This window comes from Musca domestica, unplaced genomic scaffold (assembly GCF_030504385.1).
Source record: "Musca domestica strain aabys unplaced genomic scaffold, Musca_domestica.polishedcontigs.V.1.1 8, whole genome shotgun sequence".
Lineage (NCBI taxonomy): Eukaryota > Metazoa > Arthropoda > Insecta > Diptera > Muscidae > Musca > Musca domestica.
The window spans coordinates 18706128-18726605 of record NW_026712409.1 but is presented as its reverse complement, the minus strand read 5'-3'; the positions used below and the strand labels follow the sequence as shown (position 1 = coordinate 18726605).

Genomic DNA, 20478 nt, shown 5'->3' with positions numbered 1-20478 from the left:
TACAAAATTCTATAAAAATTTACAAATTTTTATAAAAACAGTAAAATTAAATTATGATTTTTTTATAAAAATTTATAAATTTTTATTAAAAATTTTATTTTATAAAAATTTACAAATTTTTATTTTATAAAAATTTACAAATTTTTATTTTGCAAAAATTTACAAATTTTATAAATTTTTATAAAGTAAAAATAAATGTTTCCATAATTTTTTGATAGTTTTTATTGGGGAAATTTTCCAATTTTGTAATTTATTTTAAAATTTGATATAAATTTGTAACTCCAAACCTCCCTCCCCCAGGGCATGTTTCAACTGGAAATAAAATTAAAAAAAAACATACTTTTTCCAACAAATATTTTTTTCCTAAGAAATCTATTTCAATTTCAGACAAATAATATAAAAACAACAACAATATTTCCCCCATTTCCAAATTATACATATTTTCTCTTTAAAAAAAAATTAAAAAAAAAAACAACAAATACAATTCAATACTCATATGAAAAAGAAAAGAAAAAACAGAAAACCTTTTAGAAAATAAGTTTTATTTTTTTTCCTCTCCCATTTTTTTTATATATATATACATAATATAATATCTAAAAATATACATATACATATATTTTATATTTAATTTAAAAACACAAAAAAAAAACAATTATTTTTTAAATACAAATGTAAAAATCAAGTGTAAAAAAAATTAACGAAAAATTTTTATTATTGTAAAATAAAGTTACAAAAAAAAAAAAAAAACAAGTTTTCTACTGCAGTTTCTCATTGTGCCAAGCGTTTTATTCTTAAATTTATTTTTTTTAGAAAATATTTTATTTTTTGTAGAATTTTTTTTATTTCAATTTTTCAACCCCCCCCCCCAAAGACACTTAACCAACACAACACACAACTTTACCTTTTTGTTTTCGTTTTTCAACACCAACAGTAAGTACTTTTTTTTAATTTTTATTTATTTTTTCCATTATTTTATTTTCTATATTTTATTTTTGTTAAATTTCAACTTGCTTTATTTTTACTTTTTTTTTTATTACAAATTTTGATTTTATTTTTGAGTTTCTTAGATGTTTCCAATTTCCTCCTCAAAACAATTATTTTATTTCTTCTTCTTCTCCCACCCTTTCAAAACAAACAATAAAAACTCTTCTTGAAAAAAAAATCTCGAAAAAGTAATTTGAAATTTTTCAAATCAAATATTTTAACCTAATATTAATTATTATACAAAATTATTAATAATAACATATTTAATTAATATAAATTTCTAAACCTATAGTTTTTATTTTATATTAATATTCTTTTCTTTTTTTCTCTTTGCCCTCCCCTTTAGATACGCCTCTAGATGATGCTAACAATCCCTCACAAAACTCTGCCCAAAATGAATCACGCATACGTGTACGCAATTGGTTAATGCTGGCCGATCAGTCGATATTGGAGAAGTCGTATAGTGAAAATACCAGCGGTAAGTTTTTTGGTTGGGAATGGAGTTAAAAAAATTAAATTTCTTAAATTAATTGTTTTTCATTGAATTTTATGCTTTTTTAATTAATTTATTTTTCCTTTCTGTCGTCTATACAGCTTTAATTTTGAGTGTGATTTTCTGATTAAGTTTTTTAAGATTTATAATTATTTCATTTTTTTTAGAATTTTTTGTTAAAAAAAAATCATTTAGTTTTAAAATTATTATTTTTCAAATATTTTAAATACATGGTCGTGGAGACCAGAGCGATTAGTTTTTGTGGTCGTGGAGATCATTTATTTAAAACATCGCTATATGTAGTCGAAATTTTATGATCGTGGAGATCATCTAACCTTTGTGATATTTAAGGCCAAACAGTGATCGTGGAGATCATTTTTTAAAAATATTTATCAAGCTTTGTATTTGGCAACCTGTGATCGTGGAGATCGACTTCATATGAGGCTCTGTAAGATTTTTTTATACCCTAGACCATACATGAGGATATATTAAGTTCGTCATTCCATTTGTAACTCATCGAGATCATAATTTTAGACCCAACAAAGTATATATATATATTCTTGATCAGCGCAAAATTCTAAGATGAGTTAGCCCCGTCCGTTCGCCTGCCTGTCTGTTGTAATCATGCTAGAGTCAAAACGAATAACGATAGGAAGCTAAAATTTTGCACCGATCTATCTTTTGTCTGCAGGCAGATCAAGTTCGAAGATGGACTATATCGGTCCACGATATCGTGTAGTCCCCATATAACGGTACCTCCCGATATTCGGTATTTTGATGAATTTAGGCACTTTTTTTAATGGAATTGTCTGAAATACTACACAAGGAGTTCTCTGTGAGTACTTTACCCCCTGAAAAAGAATTGTCTATCTAGGTCCACGATATCCTCCATACAACTGTGCCCTCCGATATTCGGCATTTTGATGATTTTAACCGCATTTTTCAATGGAATTGTTTGAAATACTACACAAGGAGTTCTTCGTGACTACTTTATCCCCTGAATAAGAATTGTCTGTATATGTCCACGATATCGCATATCCTCCATATAACTGTACCTTCCGATATTCGGTATTTTGATGATTTTAGAAACTGTTTTCAATGGAATTGTTTCAAATACTACACAAGGAGTTCTTCGTGACTACTTTACCCCCTGAAAGAGAATTGTCCATGTAGGTCCACAATATCGTATATCCCCCATACAACTGTACCTTCCGATATTCGGTATTTTGACGATTTTAGAAACAGTTTTTAATGGATTTGTCTGAAATACTACACAAGGAGTTCTTCGTGACTACTTTACCCCCTGAAAGAGAATTGTCTATATAGGTCCACGATATCGTATAGCCCCCATATAACTGTACCTCCCCATAGTCGGTATTTTGATGATTTAAGCCACATTTTTTATGGAATTGTCTGAAATACTACACAAGGAGTTCTTCGTTACTACTTTACCCCCTGAAAAAGAATTGTTTATATAGGTCCACGATATCGTATAGCCCCCATATAACGGTACCTCCCTTTATTCGGTATTTTGATGATTTTAGCGACATTATTCAACGGAATTGTTTCATATTTCGTATTTGAAGAACTTAGTGGGTACTACAACCTATGGCAAAAAATTTCATATTCATGTCCAAGTCTTCGCATAGCCCCCATATTACGGTACCTCCCGATATTCAGTATTTTGATGATATTACCGACATTATTCACCGGAATTGCAACAAATTTCGTATTTGATGTTCGTTATGGATACTACAGCCTATGACGGAAAATTGTCTATGCAGGTCCATGTCTTAGCATAACCTCCATACAACCGTACCTCCCTTATTCCGTATTTTAATGTTATTTTAATGATATTAGCGTCATTACTCAACGGAATTGCGTCAAATTTCGTATTTGAAGTTCGTAATGGGTACTACAGCCTATGACAAAAAATTACTTATCCAGCACAACGTCTTCGTATAGCCCTCCCCCCATATAAATGGTTTTATTTGAGCGGTATTTTTTGACGGATTTTTTTTTTGAAATTTTTCAAGTTCCTTCCGAATGGTGGAGGTTATTAAGAGTTCGGCCCAGGCGCAAATTTTCGAACTAAAAAATGTGCAATTATTAAAGGGCTTTATTTGAGCGGAATTTTGCCACGGATTTTTTTTTTTGAAATTTTTAAATTTCCTTCCGAATGGTGAAGGTTATTAAGAGTTCGGCCCGGGCGCAAATTTTCGAACTAAAAAATTATTAGAAAAAATTGCATTTTTACCTCCGAGCTGCCTAGGAGCTTATGTTATGTTTATTATTTCCTATTGGACAAATTTTTATGATTTTTTCTTGTATTTTTTTAAAGAATATTTTTTGAAAGAGTATCCGAGAAACCTTTGAATACGGAACTTCAGGAACTTTCAGAGAAATAATTTAGAAGGACATAAGAAACGTTTGAAGGATTTTTAAAGATTTATAAAAATATTTCTAAAAAGACATCGGAGAAGCTGTCGTGGATTTTCGAAATATTCGTCGAGTTTTTATAAATTTTCTTCAGAAACTTCCAGAGAAACATTCTCAGGACAAATAGGATTTTTTTAGAGAGACTGTTTAATAATTTTAAGATTATTTTCTTTTTATTTTTAAGATTACTTTTTTTAGAAAATATTCCACATATTTTTTTTTATTTTTAATTTATATTTTTTTATTATTTTTTAAGTTTTTATATATTTTTAATATTTTCTAAAAACATGAATATTTTTAGATATTTTAGATATATATATATTTTTTTTATTTTAAAAAATTATTTATTTATATATATTTTTAATATTTTTTTAATAAATATAATAATTATTTTAATATTGTTAATTAATTTTTTTTATAAAAATCTTAATTTATAAAATATATATTAAATATTTTTTATATTAGATTTATTCTTTTTATAACTTTTTTTATTTTAAATATTATTTTTCATATATTAATTATATATTTTTTTCATGTTACAGTTTTAAAAAATTCAAAAATATTTTTTTATAATTTATAAAAAAAAATAATTTTTATGTATATGATTTATTTTTAATAATTTTTTTCTTTTGCAGTTTTGAGAAATTTCCACTTCTTCTATTTGTGTAAACATTGTGTATTGTTCTTTTCTTCTTTTGGTATCCTGTCCTTTAAAAGGACTTATTTATTCAAAAAAAAAAATATTTTTTTTAATTTCTTTTTTTTTCCAACGAAAAATTTTGGTTTGTCTCCTTCATTCTCGTTTTTTTTTTTAATTTCTATTCTCATTTTCTTTGCTTCGTTTTAATTTGCATTGGATTTTGATTTCGATTTCGATTTGTTTTCCTTGAAACTTGACCAATTTGCTCCACCTTAAACAAGCTTAACTAACATAACCCAAATTTTTCTCTTCTCTCATTCTTACCCTCCAACAAAAACAAAAAAAAAAAATCAAAACAAATTCAAAACCAAATGATGCACCCTTTTGAATTGAAAATTCCGCTTTCGAAACTAACCACCTTGACGCTAATACAGAACAATTAACCAATAAAAATAACAATAACAATATAATAGCCAGTCAAAATGCGTCCTCCTCATCACCACCCATTGCCATTAGCATGGCCACCGGCGCTGTTACCACAACAGCCACGGCCTCAGTATCCACCACCACCACTCAACAGCAGCAACAACAACAACAACAACAACAAAGATCAAAACTCATTTTGGATCCAAATACAGCCACTACCATGACACGTATCGGCAGCATTGGTCGCACCACCATCACCTGCATTACCCCAGCCGGGGCTGATGCCTCACGCGGTGTGGTACCCCAGGCTGCCTTGGCCGCTGCCGGTGTTGAATTGGACACGGTGGAGGACAACAACAGCATGACTGAGGTAGTGGTCAAAATTGAACACTCCAATGCCTCGTCCATGGACGAGGAGGAAGAAATGCCCGAGGAGGGTGATGAACCACCCACCACGGAAGAGGATGATGGCTCCATGAATTATGATGATATTAAACTCTCCTCGCCCATGATGTGGGCCATGGATTCGGTGAAGATTGAACAGGAGGAAGAATTCGAAGATATTCTCACGGCGGGTTTTGAAAACTCCACCGATAATGACATGTTCCAGCAACAACAGCAGCAAATGGTTACAGATCCCTGCCAGACATTGGCCTTGAACAACTCCTCGATGCAGGCCAATGCATCGGAGCCATTGGATTCGCCAAACAAAAATCGCATTTTGGTGGCCAAAAAACGTGTCTCCTTGCAAACCCTCAAGGCTTTGGGCAAACACAACACCAAATTGCCCTATGTCACCCAAATCGAGGTCCAAGATCCCCAGGAGCTGCTGGAGAAACATCAACATTTCCAAAAGCTACAGCTGCAACCCAATACTCCAGTACAAATTAAACTGCGTTCCATACCGGCCACCATTACCAGCATTCAGACGAAAATTCCCAACTCCTCCGGCATGGCTACTGGCGCTGCCCCTCCCCTGGCCCCGCTCTCCACCTCCAATGCATCGTCCACAGAAATTAAGCCGGCCACCTCCACCTCCTCATCGACCGAATTCAAAACGACCATTTCCGATGATCGCCGCTACCGCATGATCACCCAAAATCAACGAACCCGCAAAGAGTCCCTGGAACACTCCGAGGACATGATCTACAATGCCGATATCGAAAAGCCCTGGGTGTGTCGCAACTGCAATCGCAACTACAAATGGAAGAACAGTCTCAAGTGTCACCTGAAGAACGAGTGTGGCCAGCCACCCCGCTACTTCTGCAGCAAGCTCTGTGGCTATGCCACCAATGTCCACAGCAATCTCAAGCGTCACATGAACACGAAATGTCGTGAGCGTACCGAGGAAGAAAATCAGGTGTTGTTGCAGCAGGTCCAGGTGCAACAGCCACAATTGGCCACTCAAAACAAGAATTCCTCCACATCAACGTCAGCATCCGCCACCATGGCCAACAATACCAGCACATCTTCAAACAGCAATAACAACAACAACTCTCTGGAAAATTCCACCACAGCCTTGGTTAGTCAGGTCAGTTCCAGCAACAACACCACCTCCACCTATACCCTGGTGTTTCAGAAGAGCGAATAGAAGTTGGAGAATTTGAGGGAGAAGGTAATCAGGGTGTTATATGACAAGGGTTCCCAGAATACCTCGGGGAACCCTCTCGGCCAACAGAACATAGTCTGTAGCGGACAATCACAGGTCACCGAAGAACAGCATAAAAACGCAAATCCTGTAGATGATCAAGATCGTGATTCGGAGGAAACTTTTAGTGTAGAAGAAGACTTGGACAATGAAGAAGAGTTTCAGGATGAAAAGTAGGTTACCGCGACAGTGACTCCCTCAAATTAAGAAAGAACCCCAAGTTTAAAAAAAAGAAAATTCAAAAACGTAGCCACATTTAAAAGTAGCAGATGAAGAGGAATTCTATTTTTTCTCTCCTTAAATCTCTTTAGGCTCCACACGTTAAATGATTTGATAAATGTGCAATGATAAATAGATTTAGAAACGACAAAACAACATTTTCACAGTTATTTCTATAACTGTTATACAAAATGTCAAACTGTTATACACTTGAAAATGCATTAGAAACCCACGAAATGGGTTTTGCACATATTTTTCCAAAACTGTTATACAAATTTTCCATAACTGTTATACACATGAGATTTTTTTTTAAAACCCAGAAAATTGTTTGGTTGAAGTAAAAGCGGAACATATAAATGGGTTTCAAGTCATTGTACAATAGTATGACACTTAAAACATAGTTTTTGTAACAGTATAACAGTTCCATATTTTAAAATTACTTCAAAAATTTTTTAGAATTACTTCATAAAATTTTAAAATTACTTCATTTTTTTTGCTAATCAATAATTTGTTCTCAAGTTGTTGTACGAGAATACAACACTTCATAAAGCTTTATAACAGTATGACACTTTTTCAAATTTTCAACAGAAACCCCGACATTATTATTATTATTAAATTATTTCAGACCAATAAATGCGGTTTTAAGACAATGTATAACAGTATTACATCTTCATAGAAGTTCCAATTTCAAACCTAATATCTTTTGATGGTATTGTATAACACTTTAAAAACATTTTATAACAGTACGACCCTTCTTAGCAGGGAGCCCAAAATATTCAAAACCATAATCATAACTTCTTTCTGACATCGTTTCCACTAGTCATTCATTGTATAACAGTACAGGACAACATTTTGACCTTTCTTTTTAACGAATAATGGACTTTAAGGTCATTGTATAACAGTTCACACTATAAGCCCCATATTAACAGTACGACACTTCATAATTTCGAGAAGAAAGACCAATATCTTCGAAATTCGTAATTATAATTATATAATTTTTTTTTTGATTTTGTAACGTGTGTATTACAGTATAACACTTTGCTGTTTCACTGTTATAACAGTGATGACATTATAAAATTTAATTTTTTTCACTGTTATACCAATGTTAACAATCACGTTTAACAGTAATTTCTCCACAGCGCATAAAAAATCGATATTTTAAACTGTTATACGAATATAACAGTTCGTCTTCACAACATTTTTATATAAATTTTCATTGTCTCATCCTGAAATGAAATCTGAATATATGTCTGCCCCGCAAAATAGCTACTTTAAACTGTTATACAAATATAACAGTTAGGCTTATACATAATTTATGATAAAAAATTCGCATATTTTTCGTTATTTCAACTTAAAATGAAAAAACAAATGTTGTAAGCCCAAACTATAGACATTTTAAACTGTTATACAAATATAACAGTTAGGCTTATAGAAAATTTATGGTAAAAAAGTCGAATTTTTTCCATTATTTCAATTTAAAATGAAAAAACAAATGTTGCAAGTCTAAAATGAAGACATTTTAAACTGTTATACAAATATAACAGTTAGGCTTATAGAAAAATTATGATAAAAAAGACGATTTTTTTTTCATTATTTCAACTAAAATGAAATGTTGAAAGTTCAAAACAAATGTTGAAAGTTCAAAATAAAGACATTTTAAACTGTTATACGAATATAACAGTTAGGTTTAACAAAGAACTTTGCATTAAAAATTCGTCATTGTTTCCATATTTCATATTAAAAAGAAAATCCAATTTATGTGGACCGAAAAAATAATTATTTTAAACTGTTATACAAAATTTATGGCAAAAAATTCGCATATTTTTTATTATTTGCATTTAAAATGAAAAAAAAATTGTTGCAAGTCGAAAATAAAGACATTTTAAACTGTTATACGAATATAACAGTTGGGTTTAACAAAGAACTTGACATTAAAAATTCGTCATTGTTTCCATATTTCATATTAAAATGAAAATCCAATTTATGTGGGCCGAAAAATAGTTATTTAAAACTGTTATACGTATATAACAGTTCGGTTTAACGGAGAAAACTTGACATAAAAAACTTGTCATGTTGTCATTATTTCTTATTTAAATGAAAATACCAATTATGCATGCCAATTGTTCGACATTACAAACTGTTATACAAGTATAACAGATATGTTTAACTCTAAATTTTAACAAAAAATACAAAAGCTGTTCTTAAAAACGAACATAAATGTGTGTTATACAGCACAAAGTCATGTTTTAGGTTCTGTATAACAGTTAATATAATAACATAATGACGTCAGAATTGTACGATTTTTTTGTTCATTTTGTCACGAAAAAAAAAAAAACAGTTATGCAAGATGTGTAATTGTCACACTATGCATAATTGCCACACGTTTATGTAATTCCGCAACTATCTATAATTTAGTGAAAATGTGTATTGTATAACAGTTATAGATTTTTTTCTGAATTTTTTCTATATAATTTGTGGGAAATGTATGTCGTATGACAGTTATAAATACCCTTCAATTTCTTTTAGACAGTGTATTAAAAATAATCAGGGGTTTCTTTTAAAAAAAAATTACCCCCACCCCCTCAAACTGTTATACAGGTGTCCATAGCTGCCAATACAGGGTTTTCAATGTAGTTTTAAGCAGCAAGGCTATGCAGAACAATGTATGAATACTAAATGAAATATTATAATTTTTGTAACTGTTATACCTGTGCAAAACTTTGTAACTGTTATACATAATTTAAATCGAAATATGTTTCTTCTGATGACAAACTATTGCATGGTATGTGATAGTATAATTTATTATACTGTCAGAAAGTGTCATACTGTTATACTGTCATAAACTGTTATACTGTCAGAAACTGTTATACTGATTTTTTTATTTTATTTTTTTTTTGTTTTCTTTAAATTTATAGACTATTCCAATATGCATTCCATTCTAGTCCTTTCTTTAGAAGTATTTTTTTACTACGATCTCAAATGAATGAATGAATTCTCTGCAAGAAATTTTGACATTCCCAGCATTTTTTTTTTTTCTGTCTAGTCAAACCCAAAAATATATATATGAAAAATATACATTCATATTATAATTTACTTAATTGTAATTTTTACGCAATGGATATTATTAATTTAAAAATATATATTTTAATTATTTAGATTTTAATGATTTGCTTGTAGAACAAAAAAATACAAAAAACATCAAATACACAATAATATTTAAGAATATTAATGTTAGGTCTGAGAACAAAAAAAAAAAAAACAAAAAATATTTTATAAAAGAAATCGATTTTTTGCTAGTCATCTATGGAAATGGATTTATGAAATAACTTTATTTCTTTCTTAATGTAATTATATTAAAACAAAAAAATATATATAAATATAATATATAAAATTTTCCAAACCTTACTTACCAAAGATTAAAAACTGTATATTACACAAAGAAAAAAAATTACAAAAAAAAAAAAAAAAAAAATACAAAAACATCATTCTAGTCAATGTTTGATTTTAGTTTTAAACTTAATTTTTTTTTAGAAAATTTTTAAATATTTTTTTAATTTAATTTTTATTATTTTTTTGTAATTAAAAAATTTTGCAAAAAAAAGATTACCCCAAACCTAGTCAAACTCCCAAAACAATGAGAATAAAAAATTAAATTATTCAAGATTTTCGAAAATTTTATGGAATATCTCTAAAGCACGAAAAAGAAAAACCCCAAAAAATAGTTTTAAAAATATTAGAAAAAATCCCCTTTATCCAAAGAAAAAACAAACAGCTTATTTAAATGTTAAAAAAAGAAAACTCTTAAAAAAATACTTGGCAATATATTGTATATTAATTTAAAGAAAATGATGCAGAATTTAATTATAATGAAAAGTCTGCAAAGTTATAAATATAAATATATACTAAAATATAAATATTATTACAAAATTATTATTAAAAATTTAACAAAAAAATACAATAATTTAATATTAAAAATATTACATGTGTAATTTTTAGTTTACAAAAATATTATTGCTATGAAAGAGAAAAAACAACAACACAAAATACACAGTCAAACAATAATAATAACAAAAAAATATTCTCATTAAGAAAATATAACACTTACTCACACATACATACACACACTATATGGCCCCCCTCTCTGACACTTGCCATTTTTCACCTTTAACAATTTGCATATAACTCTGAGAATATTTGCAAATATTAAAGCATAATTATAATAAAAATTAAAAAAAAAATGAAACGTATATTTAAAAATTATTATAACACATTTCACAAAACAAAAAAAAAAACAAAATATGTAAAGAAAAAATAAAACCAAAACTGAAAAGAAATACATTTAAATATATTACAGAAAAAAATAATAAAAAAAAATATAAAAAATCAAAAAAAAATTGTTAGACTTTTTATTTATATATGAATGAATATGGATTCTTTGTGAAAAAAATACACACACACAAAAAATCGAACTCATTTTGGCACTCGTTTTTCCACACACACACACACACCTCAATCCACTCAAATGCATTTTCATGACACCCCTTTGGTCTTTGTCTATTCCAAAATCATGTAAGTCACAAACTCAAAATAATACACCCCTCAATTTTTCCCATTACATTTTCGTCATATATTTCGCTCATTTTTTTACATTTTTCAATTTTCACCATTATCATTTCCCCTCTCCACAAAACTCCACCCCCTCCCCCCTTCAGCACCTCCAAGATTTTCCATTCGTATTCCATTCCCTTTCCTTACCTTATTTCTAAATCCCAATCAAACAAAGCTTAAATTTCCTTCCATTCCATTTTCTTTTTATATTCCCAATACCTTGATCCTCTCTTAAATGTTTTTTAAATACCCCTTATCCCTACAATTTTTCTTATCCCTGATCTTTATAGCATTTTGTTGTTTTTCCTACCTTAACAATTCAAGTTATTAATATTACTTTTTTTATGTCTCTTTTTTTAAGGAAATTTCGTTCCCAACGCTGCATGTTGTTTGAGCTCAGGATGAGTTGATTCGTAAATAAAAGTGCTATACAAACATTGGCCTGGATTCGAAGAATCAAATGGAGAGAAAAGTTTGAAACTGCTTACTGTATGTATTCAGAAAACAAAAAAGAATTTTTGGATCACCTTATTTTACGAATGCTGAAAAAATTGGAAAAAAATAGAAATTATAAACTTTAAGTTAATAGCTTCAAAGATTAGAAAAATTGAAAAAGAATACATATTTTTTTTATAAATTTTAGTTGAAAATATCAAACACCTCATAATATTTTTGAGGTCAAAATTTCACTTGTGATTGCTCGACAATTATAAAGCTTGCTTCTCACCAAATTCCTCATCATAAGGGATGAACTTATTGAATCTTCAACAAAAACAATAACAAAACAAACAAATAATAATAATAATAATAATGATAATAATAATATTAATAATAATCTTAATAATAATAATAATAATAATAATAATAATAATAATAATAATAATAATAATAATAATAATAATAATAATAATAATAATAATAATAATAATAATAATAATAATAATAATAATAATAATAATAATAATAATAATAATAATAATAATAATAATAATAATAATAATAATAATAATAATAATAATAATAATAATAATAATAATAATAATAATAATAATAATAATAATAATAATAATAATAATAATAATAATAATAATAATAATAATAATAATAATAATAATAATATAATAATAATAATAATAATAATAATAATAATATAATATTAATAATAATAATAATACTAATAACAACAATAATAATAATAATAATAATATAATAATAATAATAATAATAATAATAATAATAATAATAATAAAATAATAATAATAATAATAATAATAATAATAATAATAATAATAATAATAATAATAATAATAATAATAATAATAATAATGATAATATAATAATAATAATAATAATAATAATAATAATAATAATAATAATAATAATAATAATAATAATAATAATAATAATAATAATAAAAATTAATAATAATAAAATTAATAAAAATAAAAGTAATAATAAAAAAATTATAAAATTAAGCATTCAATGAAGAGCCAGGGCGCATAAAAATCGTTTTTAATAACTAAAAATACTTTTTAAAATTTTACCAAAATAAAAAATAATTAAAAAAAATTATTAAAACCGCATAAAAATTTCGGTTTATAAAAAGTATTGAAACAAAAATAAATTGATTTTAATATAAATCTCTTCAGTCCTCATTTCAAGCTCGACTGATTTTTTCGCTCCTTATGAGCCTGTTATAAAAAGTACTTCTTTGGTTATTGAAACCCAAACACAAAAAGTTTATAAAAATTCTGGAAAAAGAAGAACATTTAAAATCAGAGGCAATTTTCAAATATATCTTTGTGTTTTTTTAGGCAATCTTAGGGCTTTACCCAAAAATGAAGGGGGAAATTTTTTCTCTCTAAATTAGTTCCTAACAGATCCAACTAACGTCCTCTCTTAAGTCTACTCTCTGGAAGAGTTTTTTAAATGAATCTATCTTCACAGCAAAAATTGTTTTTTTTTTTACAACATTCAAGACTTTTTAGTCCAAGTATTCCAAGAACATATCTTGTGATCAATTTTAAATACAAATCCTGACATTAGAAAAATATATTAATTTATTTAAAATATTCTAATTTTTTTCGATTTAGGAAAAATATCTGAATATATAAAGTAAAGGTATTTTTGAGACACTCGGTCTAGGCCTATCAATTTTTTTAAAATTTGACAATTGAATATTTCGAAATTTTCACAAAAAAAAAAAAATAAATAAATAAATAAATGCTATACAAAAATGTACAAGAATTAAGCTATTTTCAAAGTTTTTCATCATTTTGCACATATTTTGGTATATTTTCAAAATTATTATTATTATCATTTTTTTTTTTTTTTTTTGAAAATCTGTTTTAAATGTGACAAGAATTGCAAGCTTTAATGTACATATCTTGTGATCAATTCCAAAAACAAATCCTGACGTTAGAAAAATATATTATTTGATTTAAAATATTCATATTGTTATTATTATTATTTTTTTTTTTTTTTTTTGAATTAGAAAAAAGATCTGAATTAGCTTTATTTTTTAGAAACTAGGTCTAGGCCTCTTCATTTTCTTAAAATTTGTTGAAGATGTTGTTCAATTTCCCTTTTTTTCCATTTTATTAACATCGTTTTTTTATTTTTTGATTTTGAATTTTTTTGTGATGTAGTAGTTCAAGCTGGTATTAGAATCTTGTCCGTAAAGTGGAAATCAACCTAGATTATTTTTCAATGCATATTTCATATTATATTTATTCGAACTTTTGATCATGTTTCAAATTTCTGAATTTTCAAGGTTACTACATCAGTATCCATTCTCAAACTGTTCACAATGTTTTTCACATCGTTTCAAAAATTTTTTCTACTCCAATCTGATATTGTAAACTTTTATTGTTAATTTTTTTTTGATTTACATTTCAAACCAAAAAAAATAATATAAGGCTATTTAAAAAAAAAAAAAAAATGGGACCTTTGGTTATGCGATTTTGCAGGCCAATAGAAACACTACTCTCTCGCTTTCTCTCTATATCTCTACTGTTCCCTGTACGTTTAAAATTACGTTTGCATCTTCCGGGAACAATAAAATATGGTGTTTCAGGCATTCGGACTTGTTTCCATTTTTCTTATAATTTAACTTTCAATAATTCAAATCCTTTGAAATTTCCTCCAAAGGTATTTATTTTCAAAACCAAAATTTTAAAATATATATTTTTTCCCTTATCTGACAATTTTTACTAACATATTTTTTCTTTCAGGTGGCCTTGTTTTTGAATGACATTTTGGGGTTATATCCATGTCGATTACTACCATCCAATTTTCGCCTTGGAAAAATTCAATTAAAAAGTAACAAAAAAAAATCACAAAAAAATGAAGCCTCTTCACTCCACCCGGGGTCTTACCATAAACAACATCCATATGGAAGATCCGAAAGAACAAAAAGGCTAAACAACATATTTTAATGAGGTTCGGTCATGAATGTGGTGGTGATGATGATGATAATGAAGCCTTTGATGATGATGATGATCTTTGGAAGTTTGCATGCCTTTACAAAGTCAAAATAAATTTGCAAGAAATATAACCAATGTAGAATCTATTATATTATTGTTATTCTATGTATGTATGCTGTATACCATTGTACTCCTGTAAACAGAACAAAAAAAAATCGAGATTTATTTCCTAAACGTAAAACTTAATTTGTTGTATAACTTAGAAATTTGAAGTTGATTTGATCCAATAACTTAAAAAAGACTATTTTTATTTTACAATTGAAAAAAAAAAATTGTTTAAAAAAGTAGAAAAAAAAACTATCCTGTAGTTTAAAGGTCTGTTTTATTGTCTCGTACAAAATTGAATGCGAAAGAAAATCAACTTCATTTAGGGGTTTTCAATTTTTTTTTTTATTTTTATTTTAAATTGAATAATATCAAGAATTTAATAAAAGACACCCTGAATGTGTTAATTTTCTTTTGCAACTTCATTCTAGCGAAATTTTGAAACTGACCTTAATTTTTTTTCGTAATGTATTTAAATTTTTTATTTTTTTATATTTTTTAGTTTTATAAATGTTTGATTAAAGTAGGTTCTGTTTTTTGTTAATTTAAAAAGCTCAAAATTTTAGTAGGGTTAAGGCTATTTTTTGTAGGAAATCGTAGCCTAAAATATTGTTTTTCAATATCAACAGAACCTAATTCCCCATTCAAATTTATTTTGAAATTTCGTTTGATTTTGAAAACCCTACAGAAAAGTTCTGCATAGAAAGCCATGCAATTGGTAGAGATGAAAGATTAACTGTCTTTAAGTTGCAGTATTCAAAAACCTAGCCATAGAACCCAGTTTTTGGAAGAGATAAACGAAGAAAATTTGCCATATTTAATTACCATCTCTCCCGAATAATTAGAGTTCCTCCAAAGAACAGAATGTTTCTTCTAAGACTCTTCTTAGATTTCCACCCAAGAAAAGAATGTTTCCTCTTACATTTTTTTTTTAGATTGCCACTAAAGAAACATTCTGTTCCTCTAATTATTCTGAAGAAATGGTAATTTAAAATGCCAAATTTTTCTTCATCCAACTCTCCCAAATACTTAGTGATTTTAAGACTAGATTTTTGAATACTGTAGCTTAAAGAAAGGTTTATCATTATCTACACAACAGAATTCCAAAAAAAAAAAACATTGTTCGCACAGAGAGATTCCTAAAAGAAATACTGATTTTTTTGGAGAGATGTTCAAATTAAAATTTAAAATTTCCACATTCATGTCTCCCCCAAAGAAATCGTATTTTCTTTCCAGAAACACTCGGTGGGATTCAGGCACAGAAAAAAAAAGTACTGTTTTTTGGAGAGACGTATAAATAAAAACTTAAATTTTCCACACTCATGTCTCCCCAAAAATCGTATTTTCTTTCCAGAAACACACTGTGTGATTCAGGCACAGAAAATGCTTTGGAAGTTTGCTCTACTGTAGGAAAAAAACCAGCTCGTGCCAGATTTTTGGCACAGGGAGTTTCAAAAAAGAAATACTTTTTTTTGAGAGAGACGTACAAATAAAAATTTAAATTTTCCCCAAAAAATTGTATTTTCTTTCCAGAAACCCTCTGTGGGATTCAGATACAGAAAAAAGTGAAATACTGTTTTTTTTGTTTTTGGAGAGACATACAAATAAAAATTAAAATTTTCCACACTCATGTCTCCCCAAAAATCGGGTTTTCTTTCCAGAAACACACTGTGTGATTTAGGCACAGAAAATACATTTCAGTGAAAATTGTGCTTTTGTAAAAAGGTCCCTGAAAAAAATTTAGATAAATGAATAAAATAGCATTGTTATTAATCTACTTTCATGGGCCATAAAATCCATTTATTTCTTCAAGGGATTTTGTTTTGTCTAAATCCTAAGTATTTTACTTTGAACACTTTTTGCTTTTGTTTTGAATATTTGTTTTCTTTTACAGCTTTTATTTTATTTATTTATTTTTTTGTAATATTTATTATTATTATTATTTTGATGTATATTATACTCATTATACCCTCTATTTCCACCAACAAAAAAAAAAATCACCAAAGAAAAAAGTTAGAAACGGAACCAAACTCACACCAAAATTGCAGAAGAAGAAGAAGAAGCTGTGGTATACTACATTGGCATATGATATTTTTTTTTATTGTTCAAAATTCCAAATTTATTTTCTCTTCTCTACAGCAGGTTTCCGGTTCTTCTTTTATGCAAGCAAAACAAACCAAAAATACGAACACCTCCACCTCCAATTTCCCGTCTCATACACATGAACCCTCATATTTTGTTATCTATACCAAAAAAAAAAGAAATTGTTATTTTCCAATCAGGTAATGTTGTAATTTTTCTTTTATTTTTAAATTTAATATTTTTTTTTAATTGTAAAAAAGTTTTTTTTTTTTGTTATTCTAAAATTTAAGTGCATGCGTATTTAAGTTAGCTGACAAGTTGAATTTGTTATAGATTATTTGAAAATCTACTTTTCTAAAATGATTTGATAAGTACAATTGATGGAATTGTTAACTGATCTCTGTTACTGTTAATAAAATATAATAAATAATAATAATAATAATAATAATAATAATAATAATAATAATAATAATAATAATAATAATAATAATAATAATAATAATAATAATAATAAAAATAAAAAAAAATAATAATAATAATAACAATAATAATAATAATTTTTGTGCTCCAGAATTACAAGAATGTAAAAGTACGACAATCAAATTTGCCTTTGTGATATAAAAAAAAACTTGCAGATTCATCCAGGTACTGGAACAGAGCAAATAAATTCAATATTTTTAAAAATAACAGATTTTCAGTTGAAATTCTTTTGCAATTGTTTTCAAATCATTTTATAGAAATAGTAAAACTTTTGTTATTGTATTTAAATGGGAAAGTATACAATTTTTATGAATTGTTCATCCCCTATTTTTGCCAAAAAGAAATGCTGAAAATTTGACCGAATTTAAGTCAATCTCAGTTGTGTATTTTTTTTATTTTTTAAATAGACCTAAATCAGTTTGTCGTAACTTATTGCGAGTCGTTCCTTCTTTTGTTACCAATTCTTTAGAATTTGTTTTTGAATAGTTAGCTAAAATGTTAATTCTTAATTTTTTAAACTCAAAACATAAATTTTAAGACCCTGTAAAGACTGAGCTAAAAGTAATTATGACCGAGGCCAAGGCCTGAAGATTTTTATACCCTACACCACAAGGTTGTTATGTCTTTGTGCATTTGTTTGTAACAGGCAAAAGGAAACGAGATAGACCCATAGTTTTTTTTGATGATCTGCATAGAATCACATTCTGAGTCGATTTATGCATGTCCGTCCGACTGTCCGTCCGCCTCGTCTGTCTGTCCATGTATTTTTTTTAAACAAAGCACAGGTCGCATTTATTGCCCGAACTAGATGAGATTTTGCACAAGTCCTTTGTTTTACCCAAGGACAAACCCTATTGAAATTGGAGATAATCGTTCAAGATATAACTCCCATATATATCTTCGTCCGATTTACCTTTTATTGTGCACCAAACGTGCAATATTAGCCCAAATAGTATGGATTTTTGCATATTTGAAATGGAAATAAGTAAGCCAAATTTGATCGAAATCGGTTCAGATATAGCTATAACTCCCATATATATTGTTCATCCGATTTGATATTTTTGTCCTCCGCAGCCGTAATATGCATCCTGTAACAACGATATTTGGGGAAATATAGCAAATGCAGCACAAAAATAGCCTAGAAACAAGTATGTCAAATTTGGAGAAAATCGGTTCAGATACCTTCCTACTATGGAGGGTATATAAGCTTTGTCATTCCGAAATATAATATATAATTGATCATTTTACCCGAATTATTTCAAATTTCGTGTCCGTGTTACAGCCCATGCCGACTTTTTGACGATTCTATTTAAAATAATCAGCGAAATTGTTTGAAATTTCGTAGTTGAAGTTCCTAATAGGTGCTACAGCCTGTGACAGAAAATTGTTTATGCCGGTCTAGGTCGTCGTATAGCTCTCCCTTAACGGTACTTCGCTTTATTTGATATTTTGATGATTTTAGCGACATTATTCACCCGAATTGTTTGAAATTTCATATTTGAAGATCTTTGTGGGTACTAGAACGTATGACAAAAAATTACTTCTACAGGTCCACGTCTTCGTATAGCCCCCAGATAAAGGTATTTTTTGTTTTTTTTTTTTTAATTTTTCAAGTTCCTTCCAAATGGTAGAGGGTATTAAAAGTTCAGCCTGGGCTTCAGCCTTAACTGCTTTTTTACTTGATTTTTTTACATGGTTGAAAATTGTCATTTTATTGAGAGGTTCTATTGAAAAACATAAAATTGTTTCCAAAGAAAAAAATTATATTTTTTTTAATTTAAAAATTTAATTTAAATTTTAATTTAAAAATTTTTTTAATTTAAAATAAAAAAAAAAAAATTATGTATTTTTACACTTCTACACTAAGCGTTTTGCTATTTTTCAAAACGAAATGCAAAACTAAAAAAAATGATATTTAATAAAAATATAAAATACGACTTGTTAACTGTCAATTGCCATGTATTACCCTATAGCAGTTGGTTATTTAGTCAAGTCGAACAGATTTTTTTTATAAACCTTTAGAATCTGCCACTCAACTTTGATGTGGAGTGGTAGGTCATATATTTGGAAGTGTACTTTTGAGCAGAGTATTTTTTCTCCTATAATAGTAAATATTTATGATGTTATAAATATATGAAATCTAAAATTTTCGAGTAAATTTTCAGAGTATATTGGAGGTATAATTGTGTAGCTTCAAAAATATTGTTTTAGGTTATCGTAGGGTGTTTTTTTTTTTTTCAAAGTGTGTCAAGTCATATCTTTAACCGTGTGTTCTGAAAATATATTTTTCACTTGCTATTACACCTCTAAATATTTATTCTTTCTTACTAAATAGTGATGTTATTTTTTTTATTTAATTTTTTGTTTAATAAATTCAATTCCTAAAAAAATAAAAATATTGTTAAAATATTTTTTTCTTAGGACCTGTTTCTGTATTACGATTTGGGAGGAAATTCGGAAGAAAAAAAAACATTCCAAATAATTTTTTTTATGTTTTTTTAGTTTGATTCAAATTAAAAAAAAAAAAACATATAGCACTTGGTTTTTTAGTCAAGTCGAACAGAATTTTTTTATAAACGTTAAAAATCTGCCTCTCAACTCAATTTTAGCAGGTTTTTTTTCCTATAGCGAATATATACATATTTAAGATGTTATAAATATATGAAATCAAAAATTTTCGAGTAAATTTTCAGAGTATATTGGAGCTATAATTGTAGGGTGTTTTTTTTTTTTAAGAGTGTCACCCCATATCTTTAGCCGTGTGTTTTGAGAATATATTTCTCACTTGCTGTTACACCTCTAAATATTTATTCTTTCTTACTGTATAATGATGGTTTTTTTTATTTATTTTATTTTATTTTTTTTAATTGTAACTGGAATAGGAGGAATTCAATTTAAAAAAAAAAAATAAAAAATTTGTTAAAATATT

General features: G+C 27.6%; 1 protein-coding gene across 9 annotated transcripts in view; it reads left to right on the top strand.

The window, feature by feature from the left end:
* The window catches only part of LOC101899414 (longitudinals lacking protein, isoforms F/I/K/T), a 301516-nt gene that overhangs the window by 179035 nt on the left and 102003 nt on the right, over window positions 1–20478 (top strand). For 7 of the 9 annotated variants that reach the window (XM_059131028.1, XM_059131029.1, XM_020036798.2 and 4 more), the window contains exons 6-7: window positions 1331–1462; window positions 4991–10886. The exons of the other annotated variants lie outside the window; for them this stretch is intronic. In XM_059131028.1, coding sequence (XP_058987011.1) covers window positions 1331–1462; window positions 4991–6573 — 1715 coding nt within the window. In that variant the 3' untranslated portion in view covers window positions 6574–10886. Of the gene's footprint in view, window positions 1–1330; window positions 1463–4990; window positions 10887–20478 lie in introns of those variants that run through there. 9 annotated transcript variants of the gene reach the window in all.